Source organism: Ambystoma mexicanum, chromosome 11 (genome assembly GCF_040938575.1).
Source record: "Ambystoma mexicanum isolate Mex_15411 chromosome 11, UKY_AmexF1_1, whole genome shotgun sequence".
NCBI lineage: Eukaryota > Metazoa > Chordata > Amphibia > Caudata > Ambystomatidae > Ambystoma > Ambystoma mexicanum.
This window is the reverse complement of record NC_090934.1, coordinates 753,069,203-753,090,533: the sequence shown is the minus strand read 5'-3', so window position 1 is coordinate 753,090,533 and position 21,331 is coordinate 753,069,203. Positions and strand designations below refer to the sequence as shown.

Here is a 21,331-nt window from a genome sequence, read left to right as displayed (position 1 = left end):
ATTGTAGGACTGGTGACTTTTAGGCACTTGGCCCCATTTCCTAGTAGGGCAGGACTGATTAAGGGCCCCTAAAACTTGGTTTTCCTGTGGCTGTTGACAATTTACTTGTCTCCAACTGGTTCCAAATTGCTATTAAGCAGGATTTCTAAAATCCAACCCGGTGGGCCGGATTTCTAAAATCCAACCCGGTGGGCCGATTTTTTAGGATGCCATCCTAGTTGAACTGGGAGACTGTGAGTTTAGCCAAAACCCAATCAAGGTAGCAATCGGGAGCAGTCGAGTCTCAGGAGAGTGTAGTCAGGAGCCCCAATGATTCCTCACAGAACACAGTAATTCAGCTTAGACAGTCAGTTATAGAAATAGTTATTGATTTAGGCATTTAGAACTCTTGAAAAAATGAAACTAGCAGTCAGTAATATCAAAGAACACCATGTAACACAAATATATACATTCATCAGTAGGTTCACTTGCAATACTAACTAGGTGCAAAAGTTAAGTACTTGGATGCCTTCATTAAGAAATCGAGCTTTACGATTTATGGGGCCTAATGCCCAAAAGCCACAGGTTCCAATACAAGGTTTCTCTCAGGAATGTATTCTCTACATGGATTCAGTCGCCTTGGTGTGTTGATTCAAAACCGTTTCAAACTATTGAAAAGTTCAGCAACTATTTGTCAGAAGGACACATGTTCTCCTCTCTTCCAGACCAATACTAACCCAGGGGGAAGGATATTTGGCTCAGGTTCAGCGACCAAAGGTAAGTAAGGAGATGGGAGACACAGTGCTTTGCAACCAATGTTATCCTGTGGAGGACATTGGAGCAGAGAATGGTGGTGGGTGGGAGTAGGGTACAGGTATGCCTACCTCTCTGACTAATTTTCACAGGAGTCAGTGGATCGTCTGGGGGTCGCTGGGAGCGTGGTCTTCTGTCCTTTGTTCGGGTGAGAGGTGCCATGGGGTTGTAGGTACAAGTGATCTTGTACTTGTATGAAGAAATGCAGACTTTCATGATGCAGACCTCTTCAGGACACTTCATGGATGGAGGAAGGCAAGCTCCAGCAACGATTGCCATTTTCGGGCGACGACAGGCATCCTTCCAGTCATAGTGAAAGAAGCAGTTCCAGGACAGGGGACAGGTTCACTTGATGCTAGAAAGCTGAACATTCAGGAGGCGACTTATGGCACAAGCTGGTGAACACCAAAGTTCCGGGCTTGAATGCGGAACGTCGACCGTCCTGGCAAGGTAGTCCACAACTGAGCTGGTTGAAGTCCAGGGACACTTCTGAAGGCAGGTCGTACAACCTCAAAGATGTCGGGACTAGCTTGCCCACTAGTCCAAGGGTCAAAGCACAGACACGGATCTTGTAAGATCAGACAGAGGAGCAGGACTTTACCGGGCCAATCACTAGACCGTCCCAGCCCGCTTCCTGGGGTGCGTGCGCGCACTCTTGCGCATGCTCTAAATCTCGCGCACACTCACTCTCTCACGCTCCCACACACTCACGCTCCCACACACTCACTCTCTCACGCTCCCACACACTCACGCTCCCACACACTCACTCTCTCACGCTCCCACACACACACACCTTGTCCCTCTCACACACACACACACACACACCTTGTCCCTCTCACACACACACACCTTGTCCCTCACACACACACACACCTTGTCCCACACACACACACACACCCCCCTTGTCCCACACACACACACACCCCTTGTCCCACACACACACCCCTTGTCCCACACACACACACCCCTTGTCCCACACACACACACACACACCCCTTGTCCCACACACACACACACCCCCCCCTTGTCCCACACACACACACACACCCCCCCCTTGTCCCAAACACACACACACCCCTTGCCCCACACACACACCCCTTGCCCCACACACACCCCCCTTGCCCCACACACACCCCCCTTGTCCCACACACACCCCCCTTGTCCCACACACACCCCCCTTGTCCCACACACACACCCCTTGTCCCCCACACACCCCTTGTCCCCCACACACACCCCTTGTCCCCCACACACACCCCTTGTCCCCCACACACGCCCCTTGTCCCCCACACACGCCCCTTGTCCCCCACACACGCCCCTTGTCCCCCACACACGCCCCTTGTCCCCCACACACGCCCCTTGTCCCCCACACACGCCCCTTGTCCCCCACACACGCCCCTTGTCCCCCACACACGCCCCTTGTCCCCCACACACGCCCCTTGTCCCCCACACACGCCCCTTGTCCCACACACGCCCCTTGTCCCACACACACGCCCCTTGTCCCACACACACGCCCCTTGTCCCACACACACGCCCCTTGTCCCACACACACGCCCCTTGTCCCACACACACGCCCCTTGTCCCACACACACGCCCCTTGTCCCACACACACACGCCCCTTGTCCCACACACACCCCTTGTCCCACACACACCCCTTGTCCCCCACACACCCCCCTTGTCCCTCACACCCCCCTTGTCCCCCGCGCTCGCACGCGCCCCTTGTCCCGCGCGCGCGCGCGCCCCTTGTCCCGCGCGCGCGCGCGCCCCTTGTCCCGCGCGCGCGCGCCCCTTGTCCCGCGCCCCTTGTCCCGCGCGCCCGCGCGCCCCTTGTCCCGCGCTCCCCTTGTCCCGCGCGCCCGCGCGCCCCTTGTCCCGCGCGCCCGCGCGCCCCTTGTCCCGCGCGCCCCTTGTCCCGCCCGCGCGCCCCTTGTCCCGCCCGCGCGCCCCTTGTCCCGCCCGCGCGCCCCTTGTCCCGCCCGCGCGCCCCTTGTCCCGCCCGCGCGCCCCTTGTCCCGCCCGCGCGCCCCTTGTCCCGCCCGCGCGCCCCTTGTCCCGCCCGCGCGCCCCTTGTCCCGCCCGCGCGCCCCTTGTCCCGCCCGCGCGCCCCTTGTCCCGCCCGCGCGCCCCTTGTCCCGCCCGCGCGCCCCTTGTCCCGCCCGCGCGCCCCTTGTCCCGCGCGCCCCTTGTCCCGCGCGCCCCTTGTCCCGCGCGCCCCTTGTCCCGCGCGCCCCTTGTCCCGCGCGCCCCTTGTCCCGCGCCCCTTGTCCCGCGCCCCTTGTCCCGCGCCCCTTGTCCCGCGCCCCTTGTCCCGCGCCCCTTGTCCCGCGCCCCTTGTCCCGCGCGCGCGCACCCCTTGTCCCGCGCGCGCGCACCCCTTGTCCCGCGTGCGCGCGCGCCCCTTGTCCCGCGTGCGCGCGCGCCCCTTGTCCCGCGCGCGCCCCTTGTCCCGCGCGCGCGCGCGCCCCTTGTCCCGCGCGCGCGCGCGCCCCTTGTCCCGCGCGCGCGCGCGCCCCTTGTCCCGCGCGCGCGCGCGCCCCTTGTCCCGCGCGCGCGCGCGCCCCTTGTCCCGCGCGCGCCCCTTGTCCCGCGCGCGCGCGCGCGCCCCTTGTCCCGCGCGCGCGCGCCCCCCTTGTCCCGCGCGCGCGCGCGCACCCCTTGTCCCGCGCGCGCGCGCACCCCTTGTCCCGCGCGCACCCCTTGTCCCGCGCGCGCACCCCTTGTCGCGCGCGCGCACCCCTTGTCGCGCGCGCGCCCCTTGTCCCGCGCGCGCCCCTTGTCCCACGCGCGCGCGCGCCCCTTGTCCCGCGCGCGCGCGCACCCCTTGTCCCGCGCGCGCGCGCACCCCTTGTCCCGCGCGCGCGCGCGCACCCCTTGTCCCGCGCGCGCGCGCGCACCCCTTGTCCCGCGCGCGCGCGCGCACCCCTTGTCCCGCGCGCGCGCGCGCACCCCTTGTCCCGCGCGCACCCCTTGTCCCGCGCGCACCCCTTGTCCCGCGCGCGCGCACCCCTTGTCCCGCGCGCGCGCACCCCTTGTCCCGCGCGCGCGCACCCCTTGTCCCGCGCGCGCGCACCCCTTGTCCCGCGCGCGCGCACCCCTTGTCCCGCGCGCGCGCACCCCTTGTCCCGCGCGCGCGCACCCCTTGTCCCGCGCGCGCGCACCCCTTGTCCCGCGCGCGCGCACCCCTTGTCCCGCGCGCGCGCACCCCTTGTCCCGCGCGCGCGCACCCCTTGTCCCGCGCGCGCGCACCCCTTGTCCCGCGCGCACCCCTTGTCCCGCGCGCGCGCACCCCTTGTCCCGCGCGCGCGCACCCCTTGTCCCGCGCGCGCGCACCCCTTGTCCCGCGCGCGCGCACCCCTTGTCCCGCGCGCGCGCACCCCTTGTCCCGCGCGCGCGCACCCCTTGTCCCGCGCGCGCGCACCCCTTGTCCCGCGCGCGCGCACCCCTTGTCCCGCGCGCGCGCACCCCTTGTCCCGCGCGCGCGCACCCCTTGTCCCGCGCACATTCCTTATCTGGGAAAGCAGGAAGAAGGGCAAACTACAAAGTGGCCAAAGAACAAGCGAACATTCCATGCCACTGCCATTTTAGGGGAATAGCCACTTTTTCTTTTTGCTTTGTTTTGAACTCTGTCCTGACTTTTTGGAGAACAGTAAAGCCTTGTAGTGTTACAGTTGCACACATCACTTTAAATTGAAGTGCAGTTAGGCAACAATGTATCCTTAACTTGTTATATAATGTAGTTTTGGTTACTTTTACAATGTGCCTAGGATGATCTGGTGGTAACGAATATTTTTCTACTGTGGGTTATACTTTTTACTTGTGCGCTTTTGCACTTACCACATATGGCTACTGAGGGTGGCTAGCACCCTGAGATGGTCATGCCACAGGGTATTTGCTTGTCCTTTGTCCATATTGTTCTCTGGCCTGCTTCCTGCTTTCTAAGGTCAGGAAATGTCATTTCTGATGTTTGTTAATCTGCTTAGAATCATATGCTCTGCATTGTCCGACATCCAGTGGTAACCGCAAAGTATTGCATCTTGTATTTTGAGAATCGAAAGGGGACATTGACATGTGCGTGCCTGTAACATTATCCCTAATGTGACGTATAGTGTACCCAAGATCCCTCACGTGTCGAGGTCCCTCAGATTGGGTCGCCTTCATGCAGAGTTTGTAAAGAACATTGCTATTGTCCAACCGACCTTTGGTCGAGTAATTGTATAAAATAGTTAAGATCACCCTTTCCATCCCTCATCTCGACGGCTGTTCCAATCTCTGCCAAAGACCTGCGAGAACTTCGACGGACAGCGATCCTTGGCCGGGCCTTCCACCACCCTATACAGTAGTGAGAGTGGGTAGGGTGGACATTTCTTTTCAAACGGAAAATGCCTTTCCCTTTCCTTCCTCTTTCCCGTTTGGTCTTAGTCACTCTGTGTACCCTCCGCTATGGAGAGGACTCATTTAGATTTTGCCCCATTTGTAAGAGCAAATTCTCTTGGAAGGATAAGCACAGACGGTGCTTGCCCCTCAATCACAATGAGGAAGAGTATGCAGCTTGTAAGCTCCTCCGTCCCAGAACCTTAAAGGAGTGTAGGGTAAAACTACAACGCAAAGTTTCTCCCACTGCCGCAACCACCGAATGTGACATCGGTGAGAGTGACTGGCCCCGATAAGCACAGCGTAAGGTCTGCTATGGGGAAGTCACCCCCAGCGACAAAGACTGACACGTGCACGGTGCTAAGCACACAACCCCAAGCCATACTACAACTACGTCGAAGAAGACTTTGGCGCTAACGGGTACACTGATAACTACGGCGATACCCCAGAAATACCTAGTTCCGTCGACACGCATCATAAGAAAGCGTACGCCAACGATAATGTTCCGAGGGCCGCTATAACTCAAAAGGCCTTAGCACCACTGAAATTTATGGCACCACCGAAAAAGGTGGCCGATGAAAGCAGGGCCCCGGCTCCACCGAAAAATACTCCCTTACAATCGTCTGCTGTAACTCCGTGCCTCCCTTCTGAGGAGTTCGAAGACAGCCTGGCAAGAATTGTCTGCCGATTCTCAAAAACGGCAGTCGAGGGACTCTTTGAAAATTTCCGAAAGGCTTGCGGATCCGCTGAGATCCAAGGAGAGCGTTCATAGGTCAAAAGAAAGACACAGGGATGCCCCACCTTCGTCGGTCCCACCAGAGGAATTCTCTGAAGGCGAAGAAGGACTTTCTTCGATGTTAAGGCAAAAATCTCTACAGTTTGATGGTAGAAAGTGCTAGAGACACTTTTCCACCTCTAGACCATTCTAGGTATTCAGTCTGGTCTAGAGAAAAGTTTGAGGGCTGCATGGAAAGGCTGGACAGGTTTGTTTCACGTTCAAAACAACCTACACCAAGAAGGCCACGTGATGAGAGCCCTTTTAACCCTAAAGCTAAATTTCCCAAGGCTTTTTGGCCCCTCTTTAGAAGAGGATATATATATAATTATGACATTACTGAAGAAGGCATTCCACTAGTTACTGTAGATGAGGATCATTTCTCTAACGAAGAGGAACATGAGCCTATTGAGGGCTGGGGGAGGACCCAGATCTGGGCGACCCTCAAACATGACAGTCCGCAGATCCACCAGATCCAGATATTCTGGCTTTAGACTCCCCTCAAACCACCCCTACAAGAAACCCCTCTCCAATTGACGATCAGTTGACATTTAATGTAATGTTACGGAAGGCAGCTGAACACTTTAAGATTGCCACTGAAGAGGCAGCCCCTGAAGCCACTTTGTTGAAGATATACTCAAAGAGAAGCCGCCAGCCAGCCAGGCTATCCCTCTCCTCAATTCGATTAAAACGCGCCTGGCTCCCTCTTTAGCAACACCTGCTCTCACAAGAGGTGTAAACCCAAGAATTGAAAAACTCTTTTGCCATTCTCCCTCGGATCCTCTATATATTAGAGGTCATTCCACCCCAGATTCTTTGGTAGTGACTACCGCAAGAAAAAGAGCAGGGGTCCCTTTGTCAACCGGCGCGGCACCCCCTGACAAAGAAGGGAAAAGACTTTACGCCCTTGAGAAGAGGGTTACAACAGCAGCAGCGTACTCTACGCGTATTGCCAATAACAGCACTTTATTGGCCAGTTACGCCGATGCGCAATGGGCTCTAATACAAGAAGGCCTACAAGAGGCACCAGAAGCTCTACGAACCAGTCTCCTCACCACAGTCTCTGAGAGTAGGCAAGTTAACCAGAGCATTTTAAAGAACACTTTGGATTCTGCCGAAACTGCCAGTCGAGCCCTGGCTCAGGGCATACGCCAGAAAAGACATGCAGGGCTGCGGAACTCGGGATTTAAACCTGAGACATAAGCGTCACTTAAAAACAAACCTGTGGAGGAATCCAACTTGTTTGGAAAAGCGGTCGACGAGGTCCCAGAGACCGCAAAAAAGGAACCTGACACCATAAAGAATCTAGACCAAATTACTCAGACCCTCCATAAGACGAGGATTCGGAAACAAGGTTTTTTCGTGGCCAACGCTTCAGTCATCAACAATACTCTTCAGGAACCAACTGGGTCACTCCACAGAGAACCAACACTTACACCACCCCGTACCCACAAAGGGGGCAGCGCCGTGGTAAAGGAAGGGGCAGGAACACTTCCCCCAGAGGTTCTCCAGCCTCCGGTTCCAAATGACCCAAGGATTTGGGTCCTCTCCCATGCCTCCCCAGTCAGAGGCCGGCTTACATCGTTCCTTCAGGCATGGGAGGGAATAACTACGGACCAGTGGGTGCTAAAAACCTTAGCCCACGGGTACCGTGTAGAGTTAAACCGGTCCCCAAAATTCAGACCTCCACAACAACGAAGACTAACACCAGAACATCTTTGCATACTTCAAGAAGTCGAGATACTGGAACAAAAAGGAGCCATAGAAATCGTACCTCTATCACAGGTAAAAGAAGGTATTTATTCAGTGTACTTCCTTGTACCCAAAAAGGATCGAACCATGCGCCCAGTTATAGATCTGCACCTAGCGAACAAATTTGTAAAGCCACAAAAGTTCTGCATTTTCACCCTGCAGGAAGTAATTCCCCAGCTCACACAGGGGGATTACATGGCAACTCTGGACATGAAAGATGCATACTTTCATATTTCAATGTTGCCAGTGCACAGAAAATACCTCTGATTTATGATACAGAACAAACAATATCAGTTCAAGGTACTACCCTTTGGCATAGCATCTGCATCAAGGGTATTTACAAAGGTACTAGCAGTAGAGGCAGCACACCTGCGCAGGCAATCCATTCCAGTATATCCTTACCTCGACGACTGGCTCATAACGGGGGACTCTTACGAGACGTGTCTGTCAAATACCCAGAAGACGATGGCTCTTTTATTCAGTCTGGAATTCTCCATCAACGAGAAAAAATCCAGCTTAGACCCCAGTCAAGTCAAACAATTCCTAGGGGCTCTAATTCAAACAAAGGGCGGCCTTGTCTTCCCCTCCAACGAGAGGGTTCAACACATGTTATTTCAAATCCCTCACTATGTAGCCAGACGAGAGGTAGCAGTACGCAAGGCTATGCGTCTGCTAGGAATGATGGCGTTATGTATCTACTTAGTTCCTCGTGCGCACCTGCACATGCGCCCAATACAAGAGTGGCTAAGCAGCCAGTGGTGTCAGGCCAACGGACAGTGGGAGGATTTGGTAGTGGTCTCGCCGGCCCTCGTTCTCTCGCTGCGGTGGTGGTCGAGGGAAAACCTCTTGAAAGGGAAATCCTTCACCACAGCTGCAGTGGTAGCCACTCTAACTACAGACGCGCCTCCCTCACAGGGTGGGGAGCCCACCTGCTTCAGCAAACGGAGTTTGGTCGTCAGACATAGCGTCCAACTACATAAACCTGCTGGAAGTGCTGGCAGTGTTCAAAGCACTAAAAGCAGGGAAAGACGATCTTAATCATCAGACAACACCACGGCCATGTACTATCTGAACAAACAAGGGGGCACTCGTTCTCCAGGGCTGTCCAAACTGTCCCAGAACATGTGGAAGTGGGCTCTCAAACGCAACATGTTCCTATTATCACAACATGTTCCAGGGGAACTTAATCTTCTGGCAGACGTACTCAGCAGAGACTTCAAAAAAGGTAGCCGCCGCTCCTCTCCAAAAGGAACATGGCATGATAACCTGTTCTGAGATTAGAGTTTGCAGCACACACTTTTTGCTCACTGTACCTTTCACAGATGGGGAAATATCCATTTGCATATCAGTCTTTGTCCCACCCACATGGGCAGTCCAGCACCGAAATGCTATGGCAATTCCTCTCTGAACAAGAGTACCAACAGCAACCCCATACACGTGTTTCAGCCTTGTTGGCTTTCATCAGTGAGGTGAAGCTGCGCCTCTCTGGGCACAGTGAGCAGGGAGTCCACGTCTGGTTGCCCCCAGGTAACTCAGGGTGACCAACCCCAAGTTCCTTGCAAATACTTCAAAAAAGGTAGCAAACTCCCATCTCAGGACAGGTCATCATGCCATGTTCCTTTTGGAGAGGAGAGCCTGCTACCTTTTTTTGAAATATTTGTAAGGAACTTGGGGTTGGTCACCCTGAGTTACCTGGGGGCAACCAGACGTTGACTCCCTGCTCACTGTGCTCAGAGAGGCGCAGCTTCACCTCACTGAGGCTGAAACACGTGCATGGGGTTGCTGTTTGTACTCTTGTTCAGAGAGGAATTGCCATAGCATTTTGGTGCTGGACTGCCCATGTGGGCGGGACAAAGACTGATATGCAATGGCTATTTCCCATCTGTGAAAGGTACAGTGAGCAAAAAGCATGTGCTGCAAACTCCCATCTCAGGACAGGTTATCATGCCATGTTCCTTTTGGAGAGGAGCGCCTGCTACCTTTTTTTGAAGTACTCAGCAGAGACTTACCGTTGCCCAGGGAGTACGAATGGCAATTACACGGAGACATCGTCTCCAACGTTTTTGCACAGTGGGGCTTTCCAGAGATCGATTTGTTCGCAACTCTGGAAAAACACTCAATGCCAAGATTACGCCTCCATGGATCCCCAGAACCGCTCCAAAGGGAACGGACTCTGGATAACATGGGCAGGGAAATTGGTCTACGCTTTCCTACCTGCCCCTTCGACCCCCCTTCTCAACAAGATTGTGCACAAGATGCACAAGGAGCCAGTCGCGATGATACTGGTGGCCCCCATGTGGCCCGCCAACCCTGGTTCGCTCACCTGATGGAGATGTCCCCATCTCCTCCAGTCAAACTGCCTTGCCCGTAAAACATGTCGCAAGACAGGGGGGAAACGCTTCACCCATGCCCGCAGATGTTGAATTTAGCAGCCTGGCTCCTGAGGTCATAGAGTTTGGACACCTGCAACTCCCTCAGAGATGTATGGACATTCTCAGGGAAGCAAGAAAACCAAATACCTGATATTGCTATTCTAGTAAATGGAAACGGTTTGTCATCTGGTGTAACTCGAAGAGCATTAACCAGATCGACTGCTCTGCCACTCATTGTTTTATACTGAACTCCCTTACTTGACTCAGGCCTAGTCTTCAACTCAATAAAGGTACACCTAGCTGCACTTTCAGCATACACAACATCACAACAGAAGGTGTCCTGGTGGAAAATACCTGTTATTAAGGCTTTCATGGAAGGAGTGAAAAGAATTCACCCTCCCATTTCTAACCCGGCTCCCGGATGGGACCTAAATGTGATGTTAACTAGGCTTATGGGAGCTCCTTTCGGGTCCATGCACAAGGCAAGTCTTAAAGACCTCACCCTCAAGACTGCTTTTTTAATAGCTATTACCCCCATCAGCAGGGTAAGTGAACTACAGGCACTCTCTATTCTAGATCCCTTTGTAACAGTTCCCAAAGATAAGGTGGTTTTGCACACTCACCGGAGATTTGCGCCTAAATTAATTTCAAAGTTCCATGTGAACCAGTCAATTGAACTACCAACGTTCTTTCAAAATCCTTCAAGCCTGGGAGAAAGAACCCTGCACACACTGAATGTACGCAGAGCTGTCATGTTCTATATGGAAAGAAATCGACCACTAAGGAAAACTAATCCGTTTTTCATTTGTGGCCACAGGAAGAGAGGGTGGTGCAGTCTCCAAATCCACTATTTCTAGAAGAATTGTCAAATGCATTATACTCTGCTACAATCTTGTTAAGAGAGGACTGCCCTTAAAGCCTAGAGCACATTCCACTCGAGGCACTGGGGCATCCATAGCTTTCATTGCAAATGTTCCCCTTCAGTCTATTTGCAAAGCGGCAACCTGGAGTTCTGTACACATTTTCAAAACACTATTGCCTACACACTCATTCTAGATCTGATTCTCAGGTGGCAAAGGCAGTATTAAGACATATTTTCACTACTGTTCCTTCTCACAACCCACCTCCAACTCCAGGTACTGCTTGCTAGTCTATGCACAGCATGTGATTCTAAGCAGATTAACAAACATCAGAAGACATGCATTACTTACCTTAAAAGCATTTCTGACGGTTGTATGTGGTTAGATTCACATGGGCCCACCATTCCTCCCCGCTGGGACGGAAGGAACATAGACGTCTTACTACTTTCTCTCTTTTTCTGTACTCACGATGGTCATAAATCTCCCTCTTGGCAGAAAAAATACAATTCGAGAGACCTCGTCGCGTGAGGGATCTTGGGTACACTACACGTTACATTAGGGATAGTGTTACAGGCACATCCATGTCTACATCCCATTTGAATTCTCGAAAGACAAGATGCAATACTCTGCGGTTACCACTGGATGTCGAACTATGCACAGCACGTGAATCTAAGCAGATACAACCATCAGAAATGCTTTTACAGTAAGTAATGCATGTCATATGGACTCCCCTTTCTTGGGGAAAGCTGCTGCTTTCACGTGTAAAGAGACGGTTGTGTGAGAGCCCAGATGTGGGGGCTGGAACTGTCTGGTCCCAGTACACATCCAGGTACTGAATGTCTGATGGGCAGGTGTGATGGCCAGTGGCTATCCTTGTACTTTCCACAAGAGGCAGCATTTGTCTTGTTTGCCAACACATCCCTCCAAGAGATCTGCAAAGTTGCTACATGGAGGAATTTACAAATGTTCAACCAACATTAATACAATGGCATGCAAGGGCGCACAGGTCGGCCAAGCAGTGCTGAGAAGTCTGGTTTGATGAAGCCACCTTCTGTCCATCCCAGGTTTAGAAGCAGTGTTTTACTGACTTAATTTTATTGTGTTTTAATGTTTGTGTCACACATATTGCTTACATTATGGCTTGGTAATCTAGATTCCAAAGTATGTACATCCATAGAATATTGTATGCCGTAGGTGACTATGTTACTTACCTGTAAATCCCATATTGATGTATTTTATTGATTGGCATATGCCCGACCCTTACTCCCAAAGAAGAACGACGATGTGATTATTCACAGATTTATGTAAGTCAAGAATCTGAAAGAGAAATTGTGTTGTAAAAGGTGGGCATGCAGCGCAAAGTCTCATAATGGCCTGGCTGTGCAGGCGCTCTTAAAGGAGCAGAAGCCTGTTTACAAAGGCTGTGGTGAACCAAGGGTTCTGATGCTTGTGATTCTGCTCAGAATCACATGTTGTGCATATAGTCCAGCATCTAGCAGTAATCGCGGAGTATTGCATCTTGTCTTTCGAGGATGGAAAGGAGGCATAGACATGTGCATGCCTGTAGCACTATCCCTAACGTGACGTGTAGTGTACCCATAATCCCTCGCACGTCAAGGTCCCTCAGATTGCTTTTTTCCACCCAGCTAGCTGGTCGCCTTATGCGGAGCTCGAAATATTGCTAAACAATTACCTTTATTCACGACCTTTGGTCGTTTTTATATTCGTCCCCTTCGACTACTACTTAACCACTGCTGAAGTCCGCGAAAGACAACTGCAGACTTTGACGGCTGGTGCTCCGGTCGACCGCATGGCCTTGGCCCTCAGTCCAGGCCCTCACAGTAGGGAAAGTGGGGTCCGGGGCTCTGTTTCTTTTCAAGAATTCATTTCCTTGTCCCATCTCGTGTCCCTTCTGGTTTTGCTATCGCTATAAACCTGAGCTATGAACAGGACACCTTTTTAAATTTTGCATTTTGCCCTTCCTGTAAGGGCAAGTACCCTTGGAAAGACATGCACCGGAGATGCAATACATGTCTACCTCTAGATGACCTCTAGATCACCACGAGGCATCCTGTTTGTCTTGCCAGCTTCTACGTCCTAAGACGATAAAGGAGCAGAGAGTTAAACAGTGGGCGGCCTACGCCATGATGCAGGCAGAGGGTAGCTCCCCCAATGCCACCGGTGCCGAGAGTGACGAGGAAGCTAGTGACAGCCGTGGCTCCGATACGGGTAGCCATTGACCTATCTTCAGAGCAGTCACGCTTTGCGACGTCCGTCTCTGGCCCCGGCAGGCAGGACACTGGTTCTGCTATGGGGAATGTACATCCCGGCAACAGGGACGCACACACTTCACATAAAGAAAAAGACGCAACCCACCAGGCCTCTTCGACAGACTCATCGGGACGGCCAAAGGCACCAGCGGGTTTGTCTTCGCCGGAACCCACTGATTCACAGGGTCTGCCGCCCTCCCCACAACCGTCTAGGCGGCATGCATCTGGGCACTCCAGTGATAAGGTCGTCAGCACCCAAAGTCACAAGAGCATGTCCACACATAAAACTTTGGCAACAAGAGTCTCTTAAACATTGTTTTGGCGGTAATTAGGCCTAAGAACAAGTCGAGGGAGATGACCACACGTTAAGAAGGCTGAGAGGAGTATTCGGAGGGTTCCCAGCCCCTGTCTAAGACTCTCTCAGAGAAATCTCCACAGCCCAAGGTCATAGATCCCCAATAACCCCCCGACCCCCTCCCCTACCAGGCCCCTCTGGTTCATCTTTATGGACCAGGGATCGGTATGAGGGGTACATGAATAAACTTTCGAGGCGATTTTGTCCTCCAACGTATTACACATCTATGACAGGTAATGACCACAGCTGTGCTGATTACCTGTCATAGATGTGGAATACGTCGGAGGAACATCCCATCGAAAGAATGTTACCAGATAAGGTAAGTAACTTGTTCTTCTAAATTTGCGGACTTTTCAGAAAGGTTCATCACGCCTAAAAGGCGTAGTGAGGAAGACCTCTATCCTACTGTGTCAAAATTTCAAAGGACCTCCTGTCCTTTGTATGAGGAGGTTTTTGATCTGACGGATCCAGAGGAGATTCCTCAGGACACTTATGTGCAGGCAGATGACCCTTTTGAGGACCTTAAAGACCAGGCCCCAGATTGGGGGGGGGACGTGCAGCCAGTGGACAACCCACCATGGCTGTCGCCAGCCACTACCGCGGATCCAGATGTAATCTGCATAGATCCTCCTGCTTCTCCTCCCATTAGACATGCTTCTCCCATAGATGACTAGATGGCATTCAATGCTGTACTAAAGAAAGCAGCACAGCATTTTCAGATTGCCACGCAGGAAGCGGTGCAGGACACCGACTTCGTGCAAGACATGTTGAAGGAGAAACCACCATCTAGTCAGGCGATGCCATTGTTAAACTCTATCAAACGGCGTATAGCCCCTAATTTGCAAACGCCATCGCAAACCAGGGCAGTTAACTCATGGGTCGAAACTTTTCCGGCCATCGCCTACAGACCCACTCTACATCAGGGGTCATACCACTCCCGATTCCCTAGTGGCAACAACCCTTGTCCACAGGTGAGGCACCGCCGGATAAGGACAGTAAAAAGTTGTATGCCCTGGGTAAAATTGTTACAACTGCAGCAGCCTATTCCACCAGGATAGCCAACACCACCACATTGCTGGCTAGTTACAGCGATGTCCAGTGGAACCTACTCCAGGAAGGCCTGCAAGAGGTCCGAGAACCAACACGATCACGCCTGCTGGCGGTGGTGTCTGAGTGGAGGCAGGTGAATCATAATATTCTTAAACACACCCTGGATGCTGCAGAGACGGCAGGGAGGACACTGGCCCAAGGTACCTTATTAAAAAGGCACGCATGGCTAAAACATTCAGGATTCAAACTGGAAACACAGGCGTCCCTCATCAATAAACCGATGGAAGACTCTAACCTGTTTGGCAAAGCTGTAGATGAGGCCCTAGAAACCATGAAGAAGGAACATGAGACTCTGAAGTCATTAAATCAAATGACTCGGAGACCATATCAACAGCAAGGAGGTGGCTCTCGCCGCTCCTTTCGTGGACAGTCTTTTCCACGTTCCCCTCACAATCATTATGGATAAGGAAACGCATGGCCCTCAGGGCAAGGGACGGCTGCCTCAAACCAGTATCAGACTAGAGGGTAACGTTGTGGTAAAGGAAGGGGTAGAAGCAATACCCCTAGTGGCTCCCTGGCCTCAAATCAGAAATGACCTACCGATTTGGGTCCCCCCCATACCTACCCGGTCGGGGTATGAATAACATCATTCTTCCACGCATGGGAGGTAATTACCACAGACCAGTGGGTTTCTCAAGACCGTCGCCCACGGTTACTGTATAGAGTTCAGCCGACCACCTCGATACCATCCACCGAAGTCCAGGCGGTTGTCACCAAAACATCTCAAGATCCTACTACAAGAGGTCGAGATCCTGCAGGAAAAGGAAGCAATCGAAGTCGTCCCGTTCTACAGGTAAACAAGGGTATTTATTCAATGTACTTCTGGGTGCCCAAAAAGGATCTCACCATGCGCCCTGTGCTAGACTTGCACCCAGCGAACAAATGTGTCAAGCCACAAAGGTTTTGTATGATAACATTGCAAGATGTAATTTCTCTACTGACACAAGGGGATTACATGGCAACATTGGACATGAAAGATGCATACTTTCATATTTCAATGTTGCCAGCACACAGAAAATACCTAAGGTTCATCAGTTCAAGGTCCTTCCATTCGGCATTGCCTCAGCCCCAAGGATATTTACAAAGGTGCTGGCAGGAGCGGCGGCTCACCTGCGCAGACAACCCATCCCAGTTTATCCTTACCTCGACGACTGATTAATAACAGGAGACTTGTACGGAACATGCCTATCAAACACCCAGAAGACAATAGATCTACTCTGCAGTCTGGGATTCTCAATAAACGAGAAAGAAAGTCTAGCCTAGACCCCAGCCAAGTCTAACAATTTCTGCAGGCCCTAATTTGGACAGAAGACCTCCTAGTCATCCCCCCCATCGAGAGGGTTAAAAACATTCTGTTCCAGATCCCTCAATATGAAGCCAGTCGAGGGGTGACTGTACGCAATGCCATGCGACTGTTGGGGATGATGGCCTCCTGCATTTACTTAGTCCCACAAGCACGTTTGCGTATGCACCCAATGCAAGAGTGGCTCAACAGCCAATGGTGTCAGGCCACCAGACAATGGGACGATCTAGTGGTTGTCTCGGCAGCCCTCGTTCTCTCTGCAGTGGTGGTCGAGGGAGAACCTCTTGAAGGGGAAAACCTTCACCACCCCTGCAGTAGAAGCCACTCTCAATACAGACGCATCTCTCATTGGGTGGGGGGGTCACTAACTTCGGCAGACGGCGCATGGCGTTTGGTCCCCAGCAGTAGCATCCAACCACATAAACCTTTTGGAATTGTTAGCGGTGTTCAAAGCCCAGAAAGCCTTTCAGACAGTTACAGGGGCAGACAATACTGGTCCTCGCGGACTGTACCACGGCCATGTATTACCTGAACAAGCCAGGGCACACTCACTTTCCAGGCTTATCCAAACTGTCCCAGAACATATGGAAGTGTGCTCTCAAACACAAGATGTTCCTCCTGTCTCAACATGTTCCAGGGGAACTCAATCTTTTAGCAGACGTACTCCGCGGAGACGTCCCACTACCCCCAGAGTATGAATGGTGACTACACGAAGACATTGTCTCCAATGTTTTTGCAGAATGGGGCTTCCCAGAGATCGACTTGTTCGCAACTCTGGAGAACTCACAATGCCTAGATTACCCCTCCAGGTACCCGCTGAACCGCTCCAAGGGGAACGTCTCTGGATAACCTGGTCAGGGAAACCTGTTTACGCTTCCCTCCCCCCGCCCCCCGACTCAACAAGATGGTGTACAAGATGCACCAGGAACCAGTCACAATGATTCTGGTGCCCCCAATGTGGGCCCCCCAACCCTGGTTCTCCCCTCCGATGAAACGACCTTGCCCATACAACATGCTATCGCAGGACAAGGGGGAAACACTCCATCCATGCCCACAAACTCCCAGTTTAGCGGCCTGGCTCCTGAAGTCCGAGTTCGGGCACCTCCAACTTCCTCAGGGATGCATGGACATACTTAGAGAATCAAGATAGCCCAACACCAGATATTGCTACTCCAATAAATGGAAGCGCTTTATCTGCTGCAATTCCAAGAGCATCAAACCCATAGACTGCTCACCTACTCATATTGTACTATACCTGACTCACCTACTGGATTCAGATCTGGTTTTTAATTCTCTGAAAGTCCACTTAGCTGGACTTTCAGCATCTACCACGTTCCAGAGAAAGGTGTTGTGGTGGAAGATCCCAGTAATTAAAGCTTTCATGGAAGGGGTTAATAGACTTCATCCCCCTATTTCAAACCCAGCTCCCAGATGGGACCTGAATGTGGGATTAACTAGACTAATGGATCTCCCTTTGAACCTATGCATAAGGTTAGCCGTAAAACACTCACTTACTAGAGTGCCTTCTTAGTGGCAGTCCAGTCAATAAGAAGAGTTTGTGAACTACAGGCCCTTTCAGTTCTAGACCCATTTGTCACAATTCAGATACATGGTGGTTCTGCGCCTAAATTCATTTCAACGTTCCATGTGAACCAATCAATAGAACTACCCACAGTCTCCCAGAGCCCCACTAACGTGGCAGAAAGAAGCCTTCACACACTTGATGTGCGTAGGGTGGCCATGTATTATCTGGAAAGAAATAAACCACTAAGGGAAACAAACCAGTTTTTAATTTCAGTGGCGGCTGGTAGAGAAGGGGACCCCGTTTCTAAATCGGCCATCTTAAGGTGGATTGTCAATAGCACACTCTACTCGGGGCAGTGGGGCTTCCATAGCATTCATTGCAAATGTTCCTCTCGAGTCCATTTGCTGTTCTGTACACACCTTTACAAAACACTATTGCCTAGATACTCACTCTAGGTCTGATTCTCAGGTGGGACAAGCAGTACTAAGAGATCTTTTCACTACTGTTCCTTCTCACATCCCACCACCAACTCCGGGTACTGTTTGCTAGTGTATGCAGAGCATGTGATTCTAAGCAGATTCACAAGCATCAGCAGACATGCATTACTTAACGTAATAGCATTTATGATGATTCTAGCTGCTTAGATTCATATGTGCCCACCCTTCATCCCCGCTCGGATGGAAGGAACATAGACATCTTACTACTTCTCACTCGCGATGGTCATAAGGCTCCCTCAAAGCAGAAAAAATACAATTGCAGGGACCACGACGCGTGAGGGATTTTTGGTACACTACACATCATGTTGGGGATAGTGTTACAGGCATGCCCATGTTGACGTCCCCTTTCGATCCTCGAAAGACAAGATGCAATACTCTGCGATTACCACTAGATGTGAGACTATATGCACAGCATGTGAATCTAAGCAGATGCAATCAACAGAAATGCTATTATGCTAAGTAATGCATGTCTTATTTCCCAGCCTCAGAGGACTGAATATTCAAAAGAAGAAAACATACCTTCCATCTCAGATATTGGTCAACTAACATTTAATTTAAGACATTTGAACATAATTCAGAAATCCACTGTAAACGTATGTGACTCGAGGGCTGCTTATAAATTGTCAAGAGCTATGCCTTCAAGGATTTGGGACGGTTTCCTTGTGTTGAGGGGTTACAGTTGCTTACCCATAACTAAGATACAGAATTTACTGCAAGCTTTCTGTCTCATAGCAATATTGTAGTAGTCGAGGTCCACTCTTGAAGGGCCCTAGGGCGGCTTCAACATACACTATACCACATTCTACTGAATCAGTGAATATCCAACAAAAGTGATGTTATTAAAATAATAATGCTGTGCTGCCTATGAAGTTAAATGCAATAATGTGCAGGTCAAAGATGAGTACATTTTTCATAAAGAATCTTTGTACAGTTCAGGGATTGTCGAAGGTCAAACTGGACCTTCAGGCACAAGGTTTTGCAGGGGGTACCTCAGGAGCACCCTCAGTACCTTGGACCAGTCAACCGGCTGTTGTTCTGCCATCACTATGACTAGTTGAGCTACAGAAAGATGTCAGGAAACCGTGAAGCCTAGACGCGGGACAGTGACACTCTTAAACCCCGCCCCCTTCCATATACTGATGCCCACTTAACATAGGGGTGGGGAAAATCATCCTCACACATGGATATTTGTTATGCTTCTTCTTGAAAATGTAGTTTATTTATGTATAAGTGAATGATTTCAAAATCTATTAAGTGTAGGAAAATGCACAATTTGGCACTTTCCCATAAAAAAGTAAGTTTCTGTTAGATACACCCTCTCCCAGTGAATTTGTAATACTGGTTGCATATAAACATTGGCACCGTATGTGATGGAAAGAGATGTGTTAATGTATGTTTAAAATTTTTGTCCACTTTGTATGCAGCCCAAACCTGAGCGTATGGCGCCTTCAATGAAGGGAAAAATCAAATCGAAGGCTATAATTTCCTCCAGCGAAGATTCATCAGATGAAGATAAGCTCAAGATAGCAGAGGAAGGGTATGAGTAATTTCTGTTTTTCTAACAATGGAAACTATACATGTTTGCAATATAGGGTATCTGTGTCTACTTTTAGAAGAACTCGTGAAGCTCTAACTGCGAGAAGTGTATTGTACACACCATGACCGCCCTCTAGCATTTGTTTTTCCATAGAATATTATGTAGTCCAAAGACACGTTTACATTTTGAAAGTTAGTTGGTTTTCTGTAGTTGGAATTTGTATGCGAGTCTTACTGTTTAGGCTCACAATATAGACATTAACATATTAGTAGATCATGCATGTGGCATTTACTTGGCTTTTTGCATTTTTTATAGAAATGCCAAGAACAGCAACAGTGATTCCGATGATGCACCACAGAAAAAGAAGAAGCGCATTATGTCTGATAGTGGCTCTGGTAGCGAGGGAGGGACTCCACGGAAGTCGATTGTCCGCCAGTCTGATGAAGATTCTGACAATGAGCAGTGGGCTAGAAAGAGACAACGGTCCGACTCGGAACAATCAGACAATGCCTCAGCCCGGTCAGGAAGAAGCGGCTCGCCTGCCCCTTCCCCAAGTGCATCAGAAAGAGCATCATCTAGGGGATCAGACAAGGGATCTGACAATGAGGGCTCTGGCGGAGTATCGGGCAATGAATCTGAACCGGAGGCACAGCCTGGGTCGGAAAGTGATTAGACTGGAAGTGTTCCTGACTTTATTCTAATTGTAAATACGCTTCACTGGCATACAAGCAAAAGAAAAACATGTTTGTAGTTCAAACTGTGATATCCACCTGCACTTTTGGGCCTTGTTTTTGTTTTTTTCTAGAAAGCTTTAAATCTGAAAAAACATTTAACTATGACATTCTTTGTAATACCTTTTTTTTATGAAGGTGAACCTTATGACGAACGGTGTGGCGTTTCTGGAAGGTACATGGATTAAAACAATAACTGCATCAACCTCAAAGTTTCAACAAATGGGTAGCATTTTACAGGTCATATTGACATGGAATTTGAATGCGCACAAAGGTACAACAGATTTGACAGCACAGCGTTTGAAGTGGAGCATGCAGCGTATTTTAGAAGGCCCACATCCCTTTTCTGCACTGGAACACCAAGTCGTCTTTTATTTTACTAGGAATGTTTGTTTTTAAAGGACAAATGCTTAGATGCAGGTAAAAGGTATGTTCTCTGCCCTGGTCCTACCTACATGTACACCAAAATAAAACCGTACCTCTTGAAAGAGTCAAATTAATTACAATTGGCTTTTAGGATGTAAAACGAATGCCAGTGTTCTGTAATAAAGCTGCTCCCTTGCCAAGTGCTGTTGTTGATTTTGTATATGGGGCTTGATGTGACGATTTTGAATAGATTCTGCTTTGACATTAATGTGAGTTGTCTGCTTTATAGCAGGCTAAGGTTAAGCTGTAAAGGCTTTGAATCACAATTGATCTTCACACATGGAAAATATGGAGCTAGCTACTTTTTTTTTGTACCTTAAATTTATATTGAATTTTCGGAGACACAAATGTTACAATCTCAACGATTAACATCCGAAACAAACATGCATTTGGTCTTCCCACCCACTCCCGACCCAAAACTTGTACACTGCATTTGGAACACCACTATTCACCCAAGTTGTGAAAGGTGTACCTAGGACTTGTAATACGTTTACCATACACCCAGCTAATCCAACATATTGAAATGGTCCCCTCCAGGCCAGTCAATGCAGTCAATGCCTCCCATCCCAAACACAGACACCCCTTGCAGATAGGGGCGAATAAACACAAAAATCCCACAGACCTCGATCTGATACCAACCTCCCTGCCAGGGCCATTC

The 21,331-nt window shown here is 50.6% G+C and overlaps 1 protein-coding gene across 1 annotated transcript in view; it reads left to right on the top strand.

The window, feature by feature from the left end:
- The window catches only part of CTR9 (CTR9 homolog, Paf1/RNA polymerase II complex component), an 861,351-nt gene extending 840,538 nt beyond the window's left edge, over window positions 1-20,813 (top strand). Inside the window, exons 24-25 of the mRNA XM_069623650.1 lie at window positions 19,404-19,516; window positions 19,832-20,813. Coding sequence (XP_069479751.1) covers window positions 19,404-19,516; window positions 19,832-20,189 — 471 coding nt within the window. The 3' untranslated portion in view covers window positions 20,190-20,813. The remainder of the gene's footprint in view (window positions 1-19,403; window positions 19,517-19,831) is intronic.
- Window positions 20,814-21,331: the final 518 nt, after the last annotated feature.